The sequence below is a fragment of the Ostrea edulis genome, chromosome 1 (genome assembly GCF_947568905.1).
Source record: "Ostrea edulis chromosome 1, xbOstEdul1.1, whole genome shotgun sequence".
NCBI classification, from domain to species: Eukaryota; Metazoa; Mollusca; class Bivalvia; order Ostreida; family Ostreidae; genus Ostrea; species Ostrea edulis.
Window position 1 is genome coordinate 30625216 of NC_079164.1, and position 21201 is coordinate 30646416.

Consider the following 21201-nt stretch of genomic DNA (forward strand, 5'->3'; position numbering starts at 1 on the left):
TCATTCTTATGGCATCAGAGAAAAATCATGCAGTCTTTTAACTTTTCAATGTACATGTATTGTTATGCAAAAATGCACTAATATTTGTTCTTTTGTCACCAGAGCATCTGAGAAAGGTTTTCATCTTTGAATTTCAGTTTTGATGTAGTCATTCAAATTACATGTAAATTTGAAATTTCCATTTATTGTCATGGAGGAAACCTTATAATACAAAACAAAGGATCAAATTCAGAGGAACAAAAAAAAATTTTCTGGAAAAAGTAACTTTGTTACATCAAGTTTCTTTAGTTATTTTATGTCGTACATAGTGATGGGCAATTGGGGGGAAAATTTACAATCATTAATCAGATGCATCTTTTGATTCATTAATTAAAAAATAATCGAATTTCATTCATTTTCAATTTATGGCTTAAATATATTAATTTTACTTTATTTTTACCCTAAATTATCGTAATTAAATTAAAGTCATTGAAAATTAGAACAGGTAATAATCCCATACTTTTGATTTTGTTTTCCCAGGATAGAGATAGATCTCTCAACTTTTGTTCTTATTGAATGACTCAGTTTTGTCATCCATTTTTGTGTTTAAGTAATATTCGTATTATTTTTTAAAATACCAATGTGGCGAAAGTGATTTTCAAAATGACAATAGTTTATTCATATTGTTTCAATTATAGCGACCAACAATCGAAAGTCAGTGATAATCGGTATGTCACTAGTCGTACATATATTTGAATTTTTCATATTTTCATTTTGAACCTATAATTCATTATCTACAATGTTGAAATGAACCTTCAAAGTTGGCCTAAACAGCATTTTCCCCATTAAAACAAAAGATTTTAACATGAATTTTGGCTTTGAAGACCTTCAAGGCAGGCCTGTCCCTAAGAATTTTTTAATTATTTTGATAGTGGTTACAATCTTGTGAACTATTTAAAATTTAGGGTTTTTTTAGGAGCACCCCTGCCTATTACTTTTGCTTGAAATAGCTCAGTTAGCTACACCACTGTGGCTGTGTGCAGAGGTTCCTTTTCTTGTCATGGTTCGAATCCACCTCGCGCAATACTTTTACATTTCTTATGATTTTGTTTTTTCAACACTTGTTTATATTTTGTATAAATATATATATATATTTTTTTTCCTTCAATAATTTAGTGAAGATGTTTGTTCATTCCTTATACAAAAGGCATTTATATGTGAAAGCAAATTCCCTGTACACAAAAGCAATCAAGAGGAACTATATCTCGAGAGATCAGACCTTGTTCTGGGGACAATAATCATTCAATCTGTTTACCCAACTCAAAGAACATGTGTCACGTATAAAAGCCTGCTAAGTTTAGATAAGGATTTTAAACTACAGGATTACACAACAGTAGCGACACTCCCTCAGATTTCCATTTTTAGCTCACGTGAGCTGAAAGCTCAAGTGAGCTTTTCTGATCGCCTGTTGTTTGTCCGTCTGTCTGTCTGTAAACTTTTTACATTTTCGACTTCTTCTCCAGTACCACAGGGTCACTTTCAACCAAACTTGACCAAAAGCTTCTTTGGGTGAAGGGCTTTCAAGTTTGTTCAAATAAAGGGCCATGTCTCTTTCAAAGGGGAGATAATCTTAAAAATGCAAAAATAGGGTGGGGTCATTTAAAAATCTTCTCAAGAACCACTGGGCCAGAAAAGCTGAAATTTACATGAAGGCTTCCTGACATAGTGCAGATTCAAGTTTATTAAAATCATGACCCCTGGGGATAGGATGGGGTCACAAGGGGGATCAAAGTTTTGCATACAAATATATAGGGAAAATCTTTAAAAATCTTCTTTTCAAGAACCACTGGGCCAGGAAAGTGGAAATTTACATGAAAGCTTTCTAACATATTGCAGATTTAAGTTTGTAAAAATCATGGCCCCCGGAGGCAGGATGGGGCCACAAAGGGGGATCAAAGTTTTACATAAAAATATATAGGGAAAATCTTTAAAAATCTTCTCAAAAACTACTGGGTGGGGTCATTTAAAAATCTTCTCAAGAACCACTGGGCCAGAAAAGCTGTAATTTACATGAAGGCTTCCTGACATAGTGCAGATTCAAGTTTATTAAAATCATGGCCCCCGGGGGTAAGATGAGGCAGCAACAGGGGATGAAAGTTTTGCATACAAATATATAGGGAAAATCATGGCCCCCGGGAGTAGGTTGGGGCCACAATAGGGATCAAAATTTTACATGCGAATATATTGGAAAAATCTTTAAATATGAGTCAAGGTAACTCAGGTGAGTGATGTGGCCCATGGGACTCTTGTATGATTTTACAATCGTGCATCATTGACATGTTTTGCCGTTGCAAGAGAAAATATTTGTAAGTAAGCAATTTGCCGCAGAGTGATTAAGACCGGGTATAACCATTACAAAATTATGAAATATTATAATTTATAAACGGGAAATAATGCAAACAATACATGTATCATGCTACATGTACATTGTAGTAAGATAACTATGAGATTCAGATTCTTTATTTCCTTAAGCTATACAGCTCATCGGTTGAAATACAACATATTTACAAATATATACCCAAAAAAAAGACTGTAGAGGGTGAGTAGACATACAGATACAATTTTGAGGATATAAAATCAATGCATTTCAACATACATACAAGAATACATGTAAATGATATGTTGTTGCAAGTACAGCATTTGATTTTCATGAATTACATGAAGATCTTAACTTTGTAGCCTGTTGTAGGAACTTTACTAAATTATGAAGTTCTTTTGTATTATTTACACTAAGAAGCTTTACTACATGTAATTTGAAGAAAATTACTTTTTTTGTAGTAAAACTTTTTGATAATTTAGTTCTTAAATCGTTATATAAAGGATATTTTAAAATAAAATGGAATTTGTCTTCTATCTCATGTACATTACATAATGTACAAAGTCCAATATTTACCTCTTGAAATATTTTTACGCCTACATGCCCTTCTTAATGTTCAAAGAGTAAGAAGACATTTGAAATTTTGTTATACATTTCTTTCCATTCGGATCAATTGGTTTTTTTAAAAAAATAAACTGTAAACAAAAATTATCTATAAGGCATTGATATAAAATCATTTTGATGAAGTTGAAAAAGACGAAAAAATATTTTGCTTGTATATATCTAACAATTTTTGTTCAATTACCGTGTATGTAATATGACCAGTTCCTGGTTCTTCCCACAATTAAATACTAAAAGTTTCCTCCTATATCCACATGCTAAAGGCAGTGCAATGTGTGGCCCAAAGTCAAACACTAGAATGAATAGGAATGAGCTTTTTGTAAAGACTAAAGCCAAAATATGGTCCAATAGGTTATTTCTTATACTTCCCTGAATTGATCTTTTTCACTAGTCTAGAATGAATAGACATATTTTGCTACAGTATACCAGTATCTTGAACTTGAAGAATGAGATTTCTGGACACAAATACTGTCAATGGTACTTGGAGACAGAGAAAAATACTCAGAAAAGATGATAATTATTCTCAGAATATGTTTGCTAATGCATGATGACTAGATATTGTACCTTTTCTTGTCCTTTTTGATTAGGTCCATGATGACGCCATTGATAATGCTCGGGAGGGCTGTAGTCTTTTGTACAAGTTTCCATAGCGTTAAGGTTAAAGGTCAACCAGCAACTGCAGAGGAAGCACCTCTCCTGATAGTGGGGCCTCATTCCAGTTTTTTTGATGGGCTTGTTTTGTTTTTTTGTTCCACCATACCAACTGTCTTGTCTAGGAAGGAAAATTCCTCCATTTTTGTAATTGGATGTACGTATTGACATTCTGTAGTGATGTAAAAAATCTAATCTGTTTATTGCATGTATAACAAAAACTGATTTTGTGATGTTCATGAAATCCTTAAAGTCTTAAGATTCGTTATGTCACCCAACTTACCTGATGCTTAAAATATTTTTTCTGAGTTGAGTTACTGACATAACTGTGAAGTATGTGCTGTATACTTTCCAATAATGATACAAACTTAATGCAAAATTGAGAATTTGGTAACCGCATCAAATGCGTATCAGGTAGTGGCTGTTTATTATGCAGACTTTTATAAGAAGATCAAAATTGTAAAGGGCTAGTGGTAACTCACAGGAAGTTAACAATTTCCTGTACAATGAAAATAAGGAAATATAAAGTGTAGCCTGCCAGTGAAGTTATGCAACATGACAGATAGTAATATGATAGGAATTGGGGGAAATGTTTTCATATATACCATTATTGCTTTTTTAGGGGAATAACTGTGATGTCATTAAGAATTCATTCCGAGATAATTGAATATCTGAATTCATTTGTTATTTCATGAGACACAAGATGTGAATTCAGTTGTAGTACCATGTTATTGTAGCTCCATTCTATCATAGTTAATTAGAGATAAGTGACAAACACATTAATTAAAAGATATTAATTTGGTTTATGAAAATTCTTCCCCAAAGTAGTGATTGACCAAAAGTATCTGGCTGTGACCCTCTAGCTGGCTGCAGTAGGATCTGTATTTAATATTCCATACTAGAGGATGGTAAGGGTAAAGTCAGGGAAAAGAGAGGAAACCTGTAAATATGTCCAGTACAATTCTCTCTGTATTTATAGATCTCGGATATCTGTTTTACTATCAATCACATTGATATACACCCTGTGAAAAATTTCCCTATCATTTTAAGTTTCACAAGATCGATAAAAATTGACTGAATCTGCAGAAATTTGCAGACAAATGCCAAGTTATTATCTGCTAGCTTGTAACTCGGAGATTAACCATGTAAATTCCTTAATGAGGTCACCATTTAGGACAGTCATATAGAATGGTACTCGAGGACAATGTTGTCATTTCCCTTCCAAATAGGGATGCTATAGGCCACTAGAGCATGCTCATGTAGACAGGATTTGGGTTTGACTCACAGATTATCCCTCCTTTAGATAAAAGTCCCTGCATGATTGTTGTTTGTAAAGATAACAGCATGTTATGTATAACATTGTAGCTGTGCACAGTGGATGTATTGATTTTGGGAACTGCATGTTGGGGAATGAAAGCCTATATTGAAAGGGAAACTAATATAATTAGGGGTTATCATTAGTAATGAAGTGAAAATCGAGCAGATTTTGATTACTTTGGATAAAAAAAAATTCTTATTCTAGTTTAGTCATTGGAGTGTCATTTTGTTTTTTTCAATGTACTAAAGGCCAACATTTTATGACTTTCTGTCTCTGAAAGCTCTACACATAATTTTTTTGGGTCACCTGAGTAAATTCAGGCCTGGTTTTTTTTTAAAGAGACTTAAGTCGAAACTTGGTCTTAAGTCTGAGATTTTGTTCAAATTTTTACTGCTCAAATAAAAGAGAACTCAAACTTAAGTTTGAGATTTTTTCAAGAACCCCAGGCCAGATGACCTATTGTGGGTCTGCGTCCACAGTTGTGCATTTTAAAACAAACATTTTTAACGTCTTTTTGATAAGTACCATTCCAATTCTTTTCAATTTGGTATGAAGAATATTTGGGACCAGGGGGACATAAATTATAAATTTCATTATTCCTGCACCCCTAGGGTCTTATGGGCGAAGCAGCAAAGACTGTCAAAAATTAATTTTTAAAATTTTTCTCTACAACCTCAAATGTGTAAGAAAAAACTAAATTCATACTCTTAGTGGTGTAGAGCAGAAAGGCCTCTACCAAAAGTAAAAATTTCATGATCCTTGGGGTAGAGGATCTGACTCATGGGTGGGGCCAAACTTGGTATGTATAGTGTATATCTAAAACATTTAAGTGATATCTTCTTCTTTAATGCTATTGATACTAAATTACCAAAATCGTTCATTCTCCATCTTTAAACATTGTGTATGCGATAACAACTGTTTTGTTCATGCCAAGAACTGTTCCATTCAAACCAAGCCATGTTCGTTCCCCTTCAAAACCATTTGTTCCCAAACCGTTTAGCATTTGTTCGCCATTAAACTTGTGTAGCAGTATACTTCAGGGTCTGTAATGTGTTTCAGAACTTTCGTCTTAAGTCCTTCATAAAACAAGTTAAAGATTATCATCAATCTAAAATAAAAAGAATGTGATGTAAATTTATTAAAGTGATAAGAACCCACCTCTATATACCCAAAATCAAAGACAATTCACATGAAAATTTGAAATGTTGATTTGTGTGTTTAAGTTACACTTAGCGCTGCATTATTTGAGATGAATTTGCAGGATTACTGCAGTTATATTGAATTTAATAGTCATCCATCTGCTCTTTACAAAAGAAACAAACAAAATCAAAGAACATTCCAAGTCTACAAATCTCTGTAAAGTCTCCCTAGTTTCTCTTAACTGTTGTCATCCATAAAATCACTCCCAAAATCCATTCTTATAACGGATTTTCTTTTCAATTTACTTACAGTAATATATATTAAAATGTCGCCCCAAGTTAAAATTTCAACCCTAATACTCATGAAACAGATAGTAAAAAATGTTGGCTTTAGACAGTTGAAGATGATCTTAAAATCGGATTGGTAAAGACAGCGAAAAGTCTTGCATGGTATTCAGAAATTACCATATAAATGTGTAATTCCCACAAAGTATTTTCTAGAGTAGAATTTGTGACTAACTTGGAATTTCATTTTTCTTTATTGCCCAAAAGGGATGTGACATATAACCATTGCAAATATTACAAATTTTCATTTGATTTATAACATTGTTACTCTGAAGTCAAAGTACCAAATGTTTTCATTGCCAATCATTGGTATACATTTGATCTATACTTTGTGGGTACCTTTGTGATAATTCATGTCCTTGATATGTTTTATATGATGACCAGCTCTCATAGAGTATACACAGCCAGTTCTAGTTAAAAGAGAGGATCCTAACTCCAGAACAAACACAGTCAAAGAAATCCACAGAAGAGCCCACTCGGAGGGAAAATGGCCTCAGATCATCATTTTCCCTGAGGGAACATGCACCAACAGAAGCTGCCTTATTAATTTCAAACCTGGTAAGATAAACTGACATATTGTGGAGTATTTTAGATTTGTCACAATCACAGCTGAGGCACTATTTGGTGTTGTCATGATTTAGCACATCTATGTATGATAGTGGAAAAACAAAAATCTTCATATTCTTGCAATGGCCTCCGTGGCCGATAGGTTAGAGCATCGCACTCAAAATCACACGACCTCTCGCCTCTGGTCGACACAAGTTCGAATCCCGCTCACGACAGTAAGTGAGAAAGTTTCCCAGTTTACTTTCGGAAGGTCGGTGGTCTCTTCCCAGGTACATTGTATCTGGGTTCTCTCTTCCACCAATAAAAACTGGGTACCACCATATAACTGAAAAATTGCTGAGTGTAGCGGAAAACAGCAAATCAATCAATCATATTCTTGCACAACCATAGATTAGCACTCATGCCTCACAGTCAAAGGCACTGAAATATGTATACTGTTAAAATAAGTGCAGGTATGATATGTGTTGTGAAAACGGTATAGTGCTTAAAAATTAATCTCGTGAAGGATTTTGACTTGTTTATTTTCATATCAAGCAAATATTCAACTGTACATAATTTCGAGTATAGATACAGAGAAAAAATTTCACACCTGTATTACCTATAAAGCATTCCTTCAGCAAAGCAAAGAACAAAGCATTCGAATATGAAGTATGATTTTACCATCAAAAGAGTGGTACAAGCTCTCACTTATTTTGGATAAATTTTTTGTGGTTTTTTCTGGAATGATAGAAAAGGTGTTATGTTTGCAAACAGAGATTTTAGATTCCAACCAAATTGTACTGTGATTTGATGCATGATATGATAAAACATCCATGATACGTTGAAATATATGAGAAATGACTTCATTTGATAATACAATGGTTAGTCCAGTTAGAATTGCCTGTTTCCAAATTTCTGAATATTTATGCCCCCCTTCAAAGAAGAGGGGCATATTGGTTTGCACCAGTCGGTCGGTACGTAGACCACATGTTGTCCGCTCAATATCTTGAGAACCATTCACTGGATGATTATGATATTTCATATGTGGGTTGGTTATGAGTAGAAGAGGACCCCTATTGTTTTTCAGGTCAAAAGGTCAAGGGTCAATCTACTCTGGACATAGGAATATAATGTCTGCTCAATATCTTGAGAACCCTTTGCTTGACAGACATCAAACTTGGCACACTGGTACATCCTAAGGAGTAGATAACCCCTATTGATTTTGAGGTCATATGGTCAAGGGTCAAAGTGGGCATAGGAATATACTGACCATTCAATGTCTAGAGAACTCTTTGCTTGACAGACATCAAACTTGGTATATTAGTACATCTTTAGAAGAAGATGACGCCTATAGATTTTGAGGTCACATGGTCAAAGGTCAAGGGTCAAACTGGACATAGGAATATACTGTCCATTCAATATCTTGAGAACCCTTTGCTTGACAGACATCAAACTTGGTACACTGGTACATCTTCAGTAGAAGATGACTCCTATAGATTTTGAGGTCACATGGTCAAAGGTCAAGGGTCAAACTAGACATAGGAATATACTGTCTGCTCAATATCTTGAGAACCATTTGCTTGACAGACATCAAACTTGGTACACTGGTACATCTTCAGGAGAAGATGACTCCTATTGATTTTGAGGTCACATGGTCAAGGGTCAAACTGGACATAGTAATATACTGTCCACTCAATATCTTGATAACCCTTTTGCTTGACAGACATCAAACTTAGTACACTGGTACATCTTCAGGAGAAGATGACCCATATTGATTTTGAGGTCAAAGGTCAATAGTTGAATTGGACATAGTAGTATATTTTCTTCTATATTTTAAGAATTATTTGCTTGATTGACACCAAACTTGGTACACTGGTCAGCATAAGGAGTAGATGACCCCTATTGATTTTTTAGGTCACATGGTCAATCCACTCTTGACATAGGAAGATATTGTCTGCTCAATATTTTGAATTGATGATACTACTATCAATTAAATGATGTATGTGTATAACCCTTTTCAATTTTGCACCATGGGGGCATATGTGTTTTACAAACATCTCTTGTTTATTTTCATCTTCAGGAAATCATCATTGTGGTTGCTATAGCCAAGTATATATATTGATCGATATATATATATATATATATATATATATATATATATATATATATATATATATTGATGATTTGCTTTATAAGATTATTAATGTAGATTTCTCCATCTATTGTAGGTGCTTTTTACCCAGGCACTGCAGTACAGCCTGTTTGTATACGATACCCAAATCACTTCGTAAGTTTCCTGTTTTGAAATATTTTTCTGTAGTACTTATCAAAAACTGTTGCAAATTAAAGCAAGAGGCCCATGGGCCACATCGCCCACCTGAGTCACCTTGGCTCTGCTGTTGTTCAGCTGTTGTGATAAATTTTTCAACTCAACCTTAATGATCAATTGATCATTTTCCGAATTGTTAAAACACTTCCCATGTGTGTAGAGTTCAGGCTTCAAGGATGGGCATAAAAATGGCGATGTAGGGAATGTCCGCATTGTAAATGTGCTGCATCTTATTTCCAATAATGCTTACATCTTTTTTCACCATAGTAAGATTTAAATGTTGGAAAAAGTGGTTGTGATGTTTTGGTAACCATTAAGTCCCATGGGCCCTCTTGTGATCTAGTTATGTTGATAATTGGATGGTGTTCAGAACAGCAGAACCTGTAGAGATTTTTGGATGATATTCAGAACAGCTGAACCAGTAGAGATTTTTGGATGATATTCAGAACAGCTGAACCAGTAGAGATTTTTGGATGATGTTCAGAACCTGTAGAGATTTTTGGATGATGTTCAGAACAGCTGAACCAGTAGAGATTTTTGGATGATGTTCAGAACAGCAGAACCTGTAGAGATTTTTGGATGATGTTCAGAACAGCAGAACCTGTAGAGATTTTTGGATGATGTTCAGAACAGCAGAACCTGTAGAGATTTTTGGATGATGTTCAGAACAGCTGAACCAGTAGAGATTTTTGGATGATGTTCAGAACAGCAGAACCTGTAGAGATTTTTGCTGATTTGGTCACTCTGAATGACTTCAGCAGTTGAATTCCTATACCTTTAAAAAAAGTGAAAGCTTTAACGTTACATTCAAAATGGTATTTATGGCATTGTAGGCGGAAAATTTCAAAAGTAACCAAGAAAACTATTTCTTTTACAGGACACTATAACGTGGACATGGGAAGGCCCTGGAGCGTAAGTTTCATACTTCTGAATTATCTTTGAAACTTTTACATCACTTTGAACCTCACATGAGGTGTGGAAGTACAAACAAGTAATGAAGGGACATTATGCAGTTATTCACTGGGTCCTCGGACAACAGCTGTTTTATTTGACTGGAGAATGGATCTGTTGCCTGAAGCTGCAGGCTGAAAGCAACAGATCCTTTCAAGGATCAAACAAAACAGCTGTTGTCCGAGGACACAGTCTGTAACTGTTTTGTTATACACCTTCATTTTTTAAAAGATTGTTTTTACTAGATGCACGTGGTTTGTTGACTGAGAACTTTTAACAAGACAATGAGATTTGTGTACATTTATCAATATATCCACTAGTTGAGAAGAAAGTATACCCAATATCCTAATTGATAAACAATAATTATATTTTTTGTGTTTCTGCTCTGCATTTCATAAAATAAATTCTGTATTTCATCATCAGTCAAATCAGTGAACCTTGCCATTATGTAAACAAAGCAGCAGACTGAAAATCATGTGACTTGTGTAGCCGATAGAAATAGGGCAAACTATTGCAGATATAGACCGTTAGTTTTATATAAGAAGAAAATTAAGGTGTGTAATAAGAAAACATATCACATGTAAGTTAAGCCAGGTATATGCATTTCACTGCAAAGGAGAATCTTACAAAATACAGAACCAGTGATTTTAAATTTGCAGTCTATGATTTTTAACTGGAAACGGGTTAACCATAGATGCTAAATGATTTATATACATGCACACAATGATGTCACATGGACTGTGAACATTGAATTTACACTTATTGATCTAGCACAAGGGTATTTGGTTGAATTTCTTTGGTAGTTCTTTCATTGGGTAAGTTGGAATTAATTATAAACCAATGATATTGTTGTGCAAATCCCATCCATGACTTTATCAGATTGTTAAATAAATGATACCAGTCTGCATTTTGTTGAGTTTTACACTTGAAGTATATGAATTATTATTATTTCATCAAATAATTCTGTGCTTTCTAAATGGCTGAGATCCAACAGCCTAGGAAAAACAGAATGTTGCATTCACATGCATGTGCCTTTATTTGATTTCTCCAACATTAACTGGTCAGAAATGAATTATTTTCATTATTGATAATTGATTATGATATTATGCTTTTAATTGAACAGTATATATGTCCACCTAGGTATATCTAAACCCCTGGCTGAAGTGGCTTAGCCAACTAATAGCAAAAACAAAGGGGAATATACACAAACTTCCCTCAGACTATATTGGGTTCAAACCATTACCGTGGAAACAAAACCCATGACACCAGCTTGATTTACCCATTTATTGATATCATTGAATGTCATTAACAGCCGAACACATGCTGTGCACACAACAGGAAAGGGAGATAATTGGCCGCATTGCTTACTAAATACCCAGGTCTGGGGGGAACAACCGAGCTACCAACACACTAGGTGCATAACGGGCAAAAGGGGGCCTTGTGTTGGGCACAAATGCCCATGGAGTCCCATGTATAGAAACAACATGTGGACAGGGGTTGCATTGGTTGACATATCTGTTTCCCAAAGAATTGCTCCCTGGTTGATAGTATTGCTGACACTTAGTACTCCAAGGAGAGCCTCCCCTCCTGTTAAAGGAGGTGGAGGGGGCCCCGGTCTGGCAGACACACGTGGACCCCAATTTAAATGAGGGGTATTCTTTCCCCAATAAACATATTAACACCTGAGGGTTTATTCTTCACCCAATAAACCACACATAGTTTCCCAAACTTGGATTCAAAACTGATATACAAATATCTAGTCAATACGCAAGATCGCGACTACTTTTTCCGTCTTGGTTTTAAATTTTACTTTCCCCTTTCAAAGTTTCGCGAGACCCAGAGTATGCGAGAATTTGGGCATGTTGGTAAATAATACCAGTTCTGCAACTTTTGTCGTGATCGATTCACCTGATTTTAACAATGGTGTACTATCATTGCATTGCAGTAGACTGTAGTAATGATTCAAGAAAGAAACATAATACGCAGAAATATCCACAACTGATAGATTTTAATGGAAATGTGGTGGATTTTTTCCCACTGCTGTCAGCCAGGAAATTCCCAAAGCTGAGAAGAGCTTGCGTCAAAATATATAGCTACACGAGCTAAATTCAGAAGTTAATTTTTCCTGTATCCAGACATTTTTACACACCTTTCATTTAAAAATGCTTTTAATTGTGGAAAGCACTTCTTCCAATGCCATGTTTTGAATAAAAAAAAAATGCCCAAGATCGACACGCTTTTCCGGACTTCTTTACAAGAGAGTTCCGCTAACTCGGTATTTATGATCTTGCGTTTTAATTGGGATTATTTGTATATAGCATCAAATAATCTATATTATGTTATACACATATTATGAGGGGAGGTTATGCTTTTGGGCCTCTGATGAACTGGAATGGCAAGGCATTCTCACTTACCAAAACATAGCTGAATGGTATGTTATCACGAATATGGTGCGTAATAAATAAATGATTATTTAGATTTCGTTGTAACACGTGTTCACATTTTTATTTCAGCTTCGCTCTGTTGTGGTACACGTTATGTCAGTTTCACACAAAATGTGAAATTGAGGTTAGTATGTTATATTATTATTATGTGTTGTAGATTTATTTCTGTGTTGCTTTTGTTAGCTCTTACTTTCATTTTACTAAAAATGGGATCATGACCAGATAGACATGAATGGACTGAGATTGGACTCTATATGGTACTCAAAAGCATAAAAATCTAAATTAAACATTTGAGAAATATGTTTGTTATAAAATTGTAAACCAGGATGATATTTATCACCAATTTGAATTTGTGTTCCATTTGTAACTTGACATCATGAATGAGACAATATATCTGCTTTCTAAGATGTGTACTTACGTTAAACCACTTTCAAAGTATAAACTGCAAGTTAGGTTGTATCACATAAATAGGTAAAAATTAGGGAAAGTGTCAAACTAAGAAGGCATCCATCTTAGTTTTTCATATAACTGGAGCATGTAATATTTTTTTTGATTTGTAAACAGTTATTGAAGCAGAGTTTGCAATGAAACTTTATATTAGAAAATATGTGTAGGCTATGCATGTAATGTTTACTTTGCTAGGCACTTTTAAGATGGACTTTGAAATTGTGCGACAAAAATTATGGGAAAATGTTAACTTTTGACATCACACAAAAGATGTCTTCAAATACATAAAAATGCAATAAGTTGAGGAATTTTTTTATATTATGAAATTTTAAATTCTATCAAAACTTGCCTTCCCATCTAACCTTGTCATCAATGAAATCCAACACAGTGCAATACATGTATAAGCAGGTGACTGATAGCAAACGGCAGGTTCAAATGTGATGTCATCTGGTAATATGCTTTGAGAGGTGGATCAAGCAAACTTTACCCAAGTAAAAAAAAATATTTTAAAATAAAATGAAACACGGAGGAAAGCAATAATGATCTTGTCGACAAAACGGGCGACTCGTCAATTTAAAGGGAACTCTTCATTCACGATAATAGACTGGGGTGTCATTTTTAGCTCACCTGCGCTGAAAGCTCAAGTGAGCTTTTCTCATTGCCTGTTGTCCATCTGTCTGTCTGTAAACTTTTTACTTTTCGACTTCTTCTCCAGAACCACTGGGCCAATTTCAACCCAAGTTGGCGAAAAGCATCATTGGGTGAAGGGCTTTTAAGTTTGTACAAATAAAGGGCTATGCTCTCTTCAAAGGGGAGATAATCACAAAAATGCAAAAATAGGATGGGGTCATTTAAAAAAAATCTTCTTCTCAATAACCACTGGGCTGAAAGAGCTGAAATTTACATGAAAGCTGCCTGACAAAGTGCAGATTCAAGTTTGTCAAAATCATGACCCCCCAGGGGTAGGATGGGGCAACAATAGGGAATCAAAGTTTTACATACATTTGTATACGAAAAATCTTTTAAAATCTTCTCAAGAATCACTGGGCCAGAAAAGTACAAATTTACATGAAAGCTTCCTGATATAGTGCAAATTCAAGTTTGTTAAAATCATGGACCCCCTGGGGTAGGATAGGGTGATAATAGGGGATCAAAGTTTCACATACAATTATATAGGGAACATCTTTTAAAAAATCTTCTCCTTAAGAACCATTTTGCCAGAAAAGTTTACATTTACATGAAAGCTTCCTGACAAAGTGCAGATTCAAGTTTTTAAAAATCATGCCCTCTGAGGGAAGGGTGGGGCCACAATAGGGATTCAAAGTGTTACATACAAATATATAGAGAAAATCTTTAAAAATCTTCTCAAGAACCATTAGGCCAGAGAAGTTTACATTTACAAGAAAGCTTCCTGACATTGTGCCGATTCAAATTTTTAAAAATCATGGCCCCTAGAAGTAGGTTGGGGCCATAATAGGGATCAAAATTGATGAAACGATTGTCGCTCGATTTTGGCTCTTCGATTCCGATTATCGATTCTATTTTTCATAATCGCTTGTTGCCTGTACACTAATTTATATCTAATCCGAGATTCATCTGACTGTTACTCCCGCTTTTATATCGAGACATGTGCGGGGGAGAGTCGGACTGGACTCCACATTGAAAATTGGGATTTCAGTGACACCATCTAGTGTGTATACTGCACATATCCATAAAACGAAATAGAAATAACTCCAAAAATAATAAACATTATTAACTACATGTAAATACGGATTATATCTATCATTGATCGAAACAGTTCTTTTGATTATGACTAATTATCGATTATGAAATTTTCCCGATTTTTCAACACTAGTGTATATAGGGAAAGTCTTTAAATATGGGCCAAAGTGACTCAAGTGAGTGCTGTGGCCCATGGTCCTCTTGTTGAAAATACAAGACCAATGATTTTAATGTTTTGTTAACCAAGATTAATAACATCACAGCAATACTGGCAATAATATGAGTTGATGATCAATGAACAATACAAATATTTTTTATAAGTGCATTCATGGGTACTACTAAATGAAGAACTAAGAACTATAGGTTTACTTGTATAATTTGGTGTTTTATATATGGCTTGTTTTTATCCTATTCATCATTCTGGTGATAATTGGAACCAGAATTATATAGTTTTAACCATTTCAAAGGGTTTTGGTGATGTTTATGCTAATTAAGTAAAGGAGCTATTAGCATTTCATATAATTATTGTGTAATTTGAGTTTTTACATGCATAAACAAAGATTGTATAGCAGAATATTTATAAATAATTATATTTGCTTAATATATAGGTGAAAGTGCATACCAAGTGCACTATTACCTCATTGTAACACTGGATACATTTAGATACACAGAAATTACACTGGATACATTTAGATACACAGAAATTACATTGGATACATTTAGATACACAGAAATTACACTGGATACAGTTAGATACACAGAAATTTATTGAATTTTTACTACAGTGTTTTATGTGCAAGTATGTCTTGTTTAACATTGAGAGAAAAAATTGTGCTGCAATGTAAGGGGGAAAATAAAGAAAAAAAAGTTGTATCATCTTTGGTTGTCAAGTGGTATGTGACCCATACCAACTTAGTTTATAGACTATAAGTTTAATTTTTTCGGTGTCCTCAGCCAATCAAATTGGGTGTTACAAGTAAAATTGAATGATTGACTAACAGTTAGAAATTGTATATACTAAGAAACTGGTGCACAAACTCTTCATGAAGATGCAGAAACTCCTTATTTTAATGGACTAAGTTAGGCTCATGTCAGATGTAGTTCTATGTCAGTTAGGCTCATGTCATATGTAGTTCAATGTCAGTTAGGCTCATGTCATATGTAGTTCAATGTCAGTTAGGCTCATGTCATATGTAGTTCAATGTCAGTTAGGCTCATGTCATATGTAGTTCAATGTCAGTTAGGCTCATGTCATATGTAGTACAATGTCAGTTAGGCTCATGTCATATGTAGTTCTATGTCAGTTAGGCTCATGTCATATGTAGTTCTATATATAACCTATGAAATGTTCCATTTCTCTGTAGTTTTTACCAGTCTATACTCCATCAGAAGAAGAGAAGAAGGATGCTTCATTATTTGCAGCCAATGTTAGGGCAAAAATGGCAGAGTGAGTAGTCGGTGTGAATGAACTTATTGAAACAGAAAACAGAAATGTTTTGTCAAGGTCGAGGAGCACTGACATTGTTAATTTTTCATACAGAGATATTGTTCAGTAAATAGCTGTTCTAAGGGCCCACTGTCCTTGGAAATATTACCCAACAATAGTTGGAAATATTATCCAAGTATTCTTGTAGGGTACATCATTTTAAAGGCATTTTTAGCTCACCTGGACTCTAAAATATCTTATTTGCAAATAAACCACCATTTTTATGCCCCCCCCCCCCCCCCTTCAAAGAAGGTGCAATAACAGACATTTCTGGCCCTTAAAACAGAATTCTATGTCTTTAAAATCCATAATTACCATGTTGAAAAAAGTCAAAAATGATTTTTTCTGAAACTGATTCCTTGTTTGGAATATAAAATTACAAAGTTAAAAATATTATGTAGGGTGTTTTTATTAAGGACATAATACACCTGTTACAAGGTTATATAGGGTGTTTTTATTAATACACCTGTTACAAGCTTATGTAGGGTGTTTTTATTAAGGACATAATACACCTGTTACAAGGTTATATAGGGTGTTTTTATTAATACACCTGTTACAAGGTTATTTAGGGTGTTTTTATTAATACACCTGTTACAAGCTTATGTAGGGTGTTTTATTAATACACCTGTTACAAGCTTATGTAGGGTGTTTTTATTAATACACCTGTTACAAGGTTATATAGGGTGTTTTTATTAATACACCTGTTACAAGCTTATTTAGGGTGTTTTTATTAATACACCTGTTACAAGGTTATATAGGGTGTTTTTATTAATACACCTGTTACAAGCTTATTTAGGGTGTTTTTATTAATACACCTGTTACAAGCTTATGTAGGGTGTTTTATTAATACACCTGTTACAAGCTTATGTAGGGTGTTTTTAGTCGAGTTGCGTAGCAAATCTCAGCTTTTAAATTGGCGAAGGATGGGTGTCCAGTTGGGCGGGCGGGCAGGCGGCGTCCACAATTAGCTTGTCCGGTCTCTAACTTTCATACTTTTTGGTACATCTTTGTGAGACTTACATAACATGATCACATCTAAAAGAGGAAGGTTCCCAATTATTTTGAGGTCAAAAGGTCAAGGTCACTGTCACTAAATGCCATAGATTTGAGCTTGACCGGTCTCTAACTTTCATACTACTAGGGGCATCTTTGTGAAACTTACATATCATGATCACATCCAAAAGAGGAAGGTTCCTATTTATTTTGAGGTCAAAAGGACAAAGGTCAAGGTCTCTTTGTCACTAAATGCCACAGATTTGAGCTTGTCCGGTCTCTAACTTTCATACTACTTGGTGCGTCTTTGTCAGACTTGCATATTTTGATCACATCCAAAAGAGGAAGGTTCAGGATTATTTATTTTGAGGTCAAAGGTCAAGGTCTCTTTCACTACATACTATAGATTTGAGCTTGCCTCTAACTTTTATACATGTACTTGCTGGTGCATATTTATCAGACTTCAAATCCTGATGACATTCAAGATTCATGTTGCTTTTGAAATTCAAAGGTCAAGGTCATAATCACACTAAATACCTATTGCAGCCATTCAAAGCTTCTTATTTATTAACTATATTAAATATGTGCATGTTTTTACTTTGTGAATGCAAGCGTGCATAATTTTCCAAACTGCAACTCGGTCATACGCATCTTAGATGCGTTTTAGCGATTTTTATTACTGAAAAGAAACATGATAAAACATTTACATGATCAAAGAGTCAGACATTCTGTATTTGCAACAGAGTGCTCAGCAAAACTCAATAATCTATTTCTTTTTAAGATTGATGTATACTTATACCAAAATGTTAAGCATTTATCAATATCTCATGTTTGAATTAGCAAAGTTCAAGTGGTGAAAATAGATGTCGTTCTGTCCTTTTTTTAGGGCACTGGGTGTCCCTGTAACAGATCATTCATATGATGATTGTCGACTGATGCAGAAAGCAGCCAAGCTCAAGCTCCCCAAAACTGTAGGACTCGTGGAGTTCATGAAATTGAACAAGAAACTTGGGTATGTTTGTCAAAGTAGTATCTGCTCTTTAAGAGTTTTGTCGAGTGAGTTCTTTCCTTGTCAATAGTAAATGTACATAATATGCAAAAATTGTTTGGGTCATGTTGAAACAATTAGCAGTTTTCTGCACTCCACATATAGAAACGGGATTTTAGAATTGTTTTGAACTTCTTAAGGATATGCGGGACGATGATCACGTGATGATTGCGAATTTATTATAAATTTAGAACCGGATGCAGCGTAGTTAGAACTACCCGAGAAAAATCACAATGCTCTACCGACACACTATATAACGTCACAATAAAAAAGTACGTCACGACGTTGTACCACGGGGAAAATGTCGTCATATTTTGTTGTAATTTGCTACCGCTGTCAAGTGTCATGTGTAAATCTGTTGATTGAATTCTTGTCAAATGATAATTTTTATTTCTACTTCATACTGATTATAAGTCTCCCTTTTCATACACATTGTATATATTATATATACAGTATGCGCCACAGTAATTTTGATAGTATAGCCTATAAGTCACCGAAATCGCTCCTACATGTACAAGCAATTTGAATTTAGGAATTTACAAAAGGAAAGTCAATCGTACGTAAACAATGAATCGGTGCAAGTGTAAGATGATGATCGTTTGTTGGTATTTACTATAGTAGTGTGAAAATAGAACTGGATACACATTTCACCGAATCTTCCTTGGAAAACGTACGAACTATTCTGGTGCTTTTATAATCGATCATTGTTTGCGAAAAATACCCCACCCCCACCCCATATGCCGAAGATCAATACTTTTGGTCAAATATTAACGTCCATGCTAGGAATGTTCAATTTTCCCAAGCATTTTGATATAAATCTAAATACGCTTTATCTCTCAAACTATTTTATATTACAAATTATTTTTACTAACTTTACGAAACACTGCTGCGAAAATGGTAACTAATGTAATAAATATGATACAGGTTGAAAAGTATGCGAGGAGCAGACGTGTGAAAAAGAAAAAAGTGCAAAGTCGCAACGTGTGCGACACATAAATTCCTTGAAAAATAGGATGGAGACGATCGAGTCAAGCGACACTAGCTACCCTGGCCGCGGAAGTACTGTTGATCTTGTAAACGAAGTAGTAGCTTATATTGACAGTAACTAGATCTAACCCCGTGGTTTGAAGGAAGACGAATTGTAGAGCTAGAGGTTTTGTCCAAAGTCATGTATAATATATACATATATATATTTAAAAAAGATTAAAATTTTAATTTGTTTCATAAACTCAATTTTTGTTCCATGATCATGAAAATTCTAAATATTTCAATAGATTCAAAACAAAAGTAGTTTCTTACAATGTATTCCAATACAGGCACAAAGAATTAGGCTGCCTGCCCCCCCGCCGCCCCCCCCCCCCCCCCGCCCCCCCCATCTTTGACAGTGAGCATTTTTTTTTAAATTGTAGTGCAAATAAATTGAGACTGTCCCCTCCCCCATTACTTTTAACAGTAGTTGTAGATGAAAAGAATATAAGCTTGAAAGTTATTAATAAAAAAATATTCCGCCAACCCTAACCCCAAGTGAACATATCAATGTATAACTTCAAGGACGCCTACCTCAAAATCAAGATTAACTTCATCCCTTAATATTTCTACAGGAAGTTAGGTATATGAATATCTTTTAATTGCAATGTTTGCAAAAAAATTCATTGACAGGTTTTTGAGCAGTACTTCATTTAGTATCTGGACTACCCTGTTTTTAAGTTCTAATTTCCACCCCAAATCCTTAATTTTTCCCAATTTCTTATTATACGGTTATGTTTAAGCATGTTATTATTATTTATTTTATATTTTACATATATTTTAGAGATTATTGTAAAAGATATATATAAAAATTCCATCAAATTATTTTTTTGAAATGAAAATCTGAATGATCTTGTAAAATTCACAATTTTCGAAAAGGGGGATAATTCAAAGCTTATTATTTCCCTTGTATAGCTAGAAAGTGGCCATGAAATTTATACACATTGTAAAGGACATCCTGATGGTGCTTCATGAAAAAAAGAAAAAATATTCATTGACGAGTTATTTTTGACCACATCGTCCCGCATGTCCTTAAGCATTTGTATCACTGTACTACATAATGATTCGAAGGTTTTCATACACATTGATGAAAATTGATGTTTTTCAGGTTGAAATTTGATGCAGCCAAAGAGTTGCTGGATAAATATTTTGATATTGCAAAGAACAGTGATGGAAACATTACTTATGAAGAATTTGCAAAGTATCTCCGTTTACCAAAATCCGATGCACTGGAAGAGGTTTTTTCACTGTATGATCGGGTGAGTTAAAATGTGTGTGCATTTTGCATCAATTTTACTTTTTGAGATGTGAATGGATTTCTAGTTGGAGTGATTTTATGTTGAATTTCACAGATTGTAATCTGGTAGGTACATGTATTTACATTGTCGGTTCATGTCAACCATTGCACTCCTTAAGAAAATCAGAATACTTAGCACATGCAGTCCTCTCTATACATGGCCCATGTCTGTTGTAATCAACACATGCAGGTCATTCTTGTGAATGCAAGAAAAAAACTGCCTTTAGTCTCATGACTATTGACAGCTGACAGCAGCTACTCAGGTACATTTTTCTTGAAGACTGTTCAAGATGTTATTAGATGCAGATCAAAAGTGTTTTAGGCTTTTATGGTTTAATGCTGATGATTTTTGTTACTATTTGTGTACTCATTTTAACAGGATTTAAATTTTAGCGGCTTTGATGGTGAAGAAAGAGTGCTAATTTATGTTACTGTAAAAAATGAAATGCTCTATCCTTCATCATTATGATCATGTCAAATAG

At 34.4% G+C, this 21201-nt stretch overlaps 1 protein-coding gene across 4 annotated transcripts in view; it reads left to right on the forward strand.

Annotated features, from left to right (window-relative positions):
* The window catches only part of LOC125663974 (lysophosphatidylcholine acyltransferase 2-like), a 45285-nt gene that overhangs the window by 11724 nt on the left and 12360 nt on the right, over positions 1-21201 (forward strand). For 2 of the 4 annotated variants that reach the window (XM_048896438.2, XM_048896441.2), the window contains 8 exons: positions 3565-3785; positions 6815-6988; positions 9205-9263; positions 10183-10217; positions 12770-12824; positions 16234-16316; positions 18235-18360; positions 20531-20681. In XM_048896438.2, the coding sequence (XP_048752395.1) occupies positions 3565-3785; positions 6815-6988; positions 9205-9263; positions 10183-10217; positions 12770-12824; positions 16234-16316; positions 18235-18360; positions 20531-20681 (904 nt within the window). The remainder of the gene's footprint in view (positions 1-3564; positions 3786-6814; positions 6989-9204; positions 9264-10182; positions 10218-12769; positions 12825-16233; positions 16317-18234; positions 18361-20530; positions 20682-21201) is intronic. The other 2 variants (XM_048896440.2, XM_056166814.1) reach the window with 1 other exon arrangement.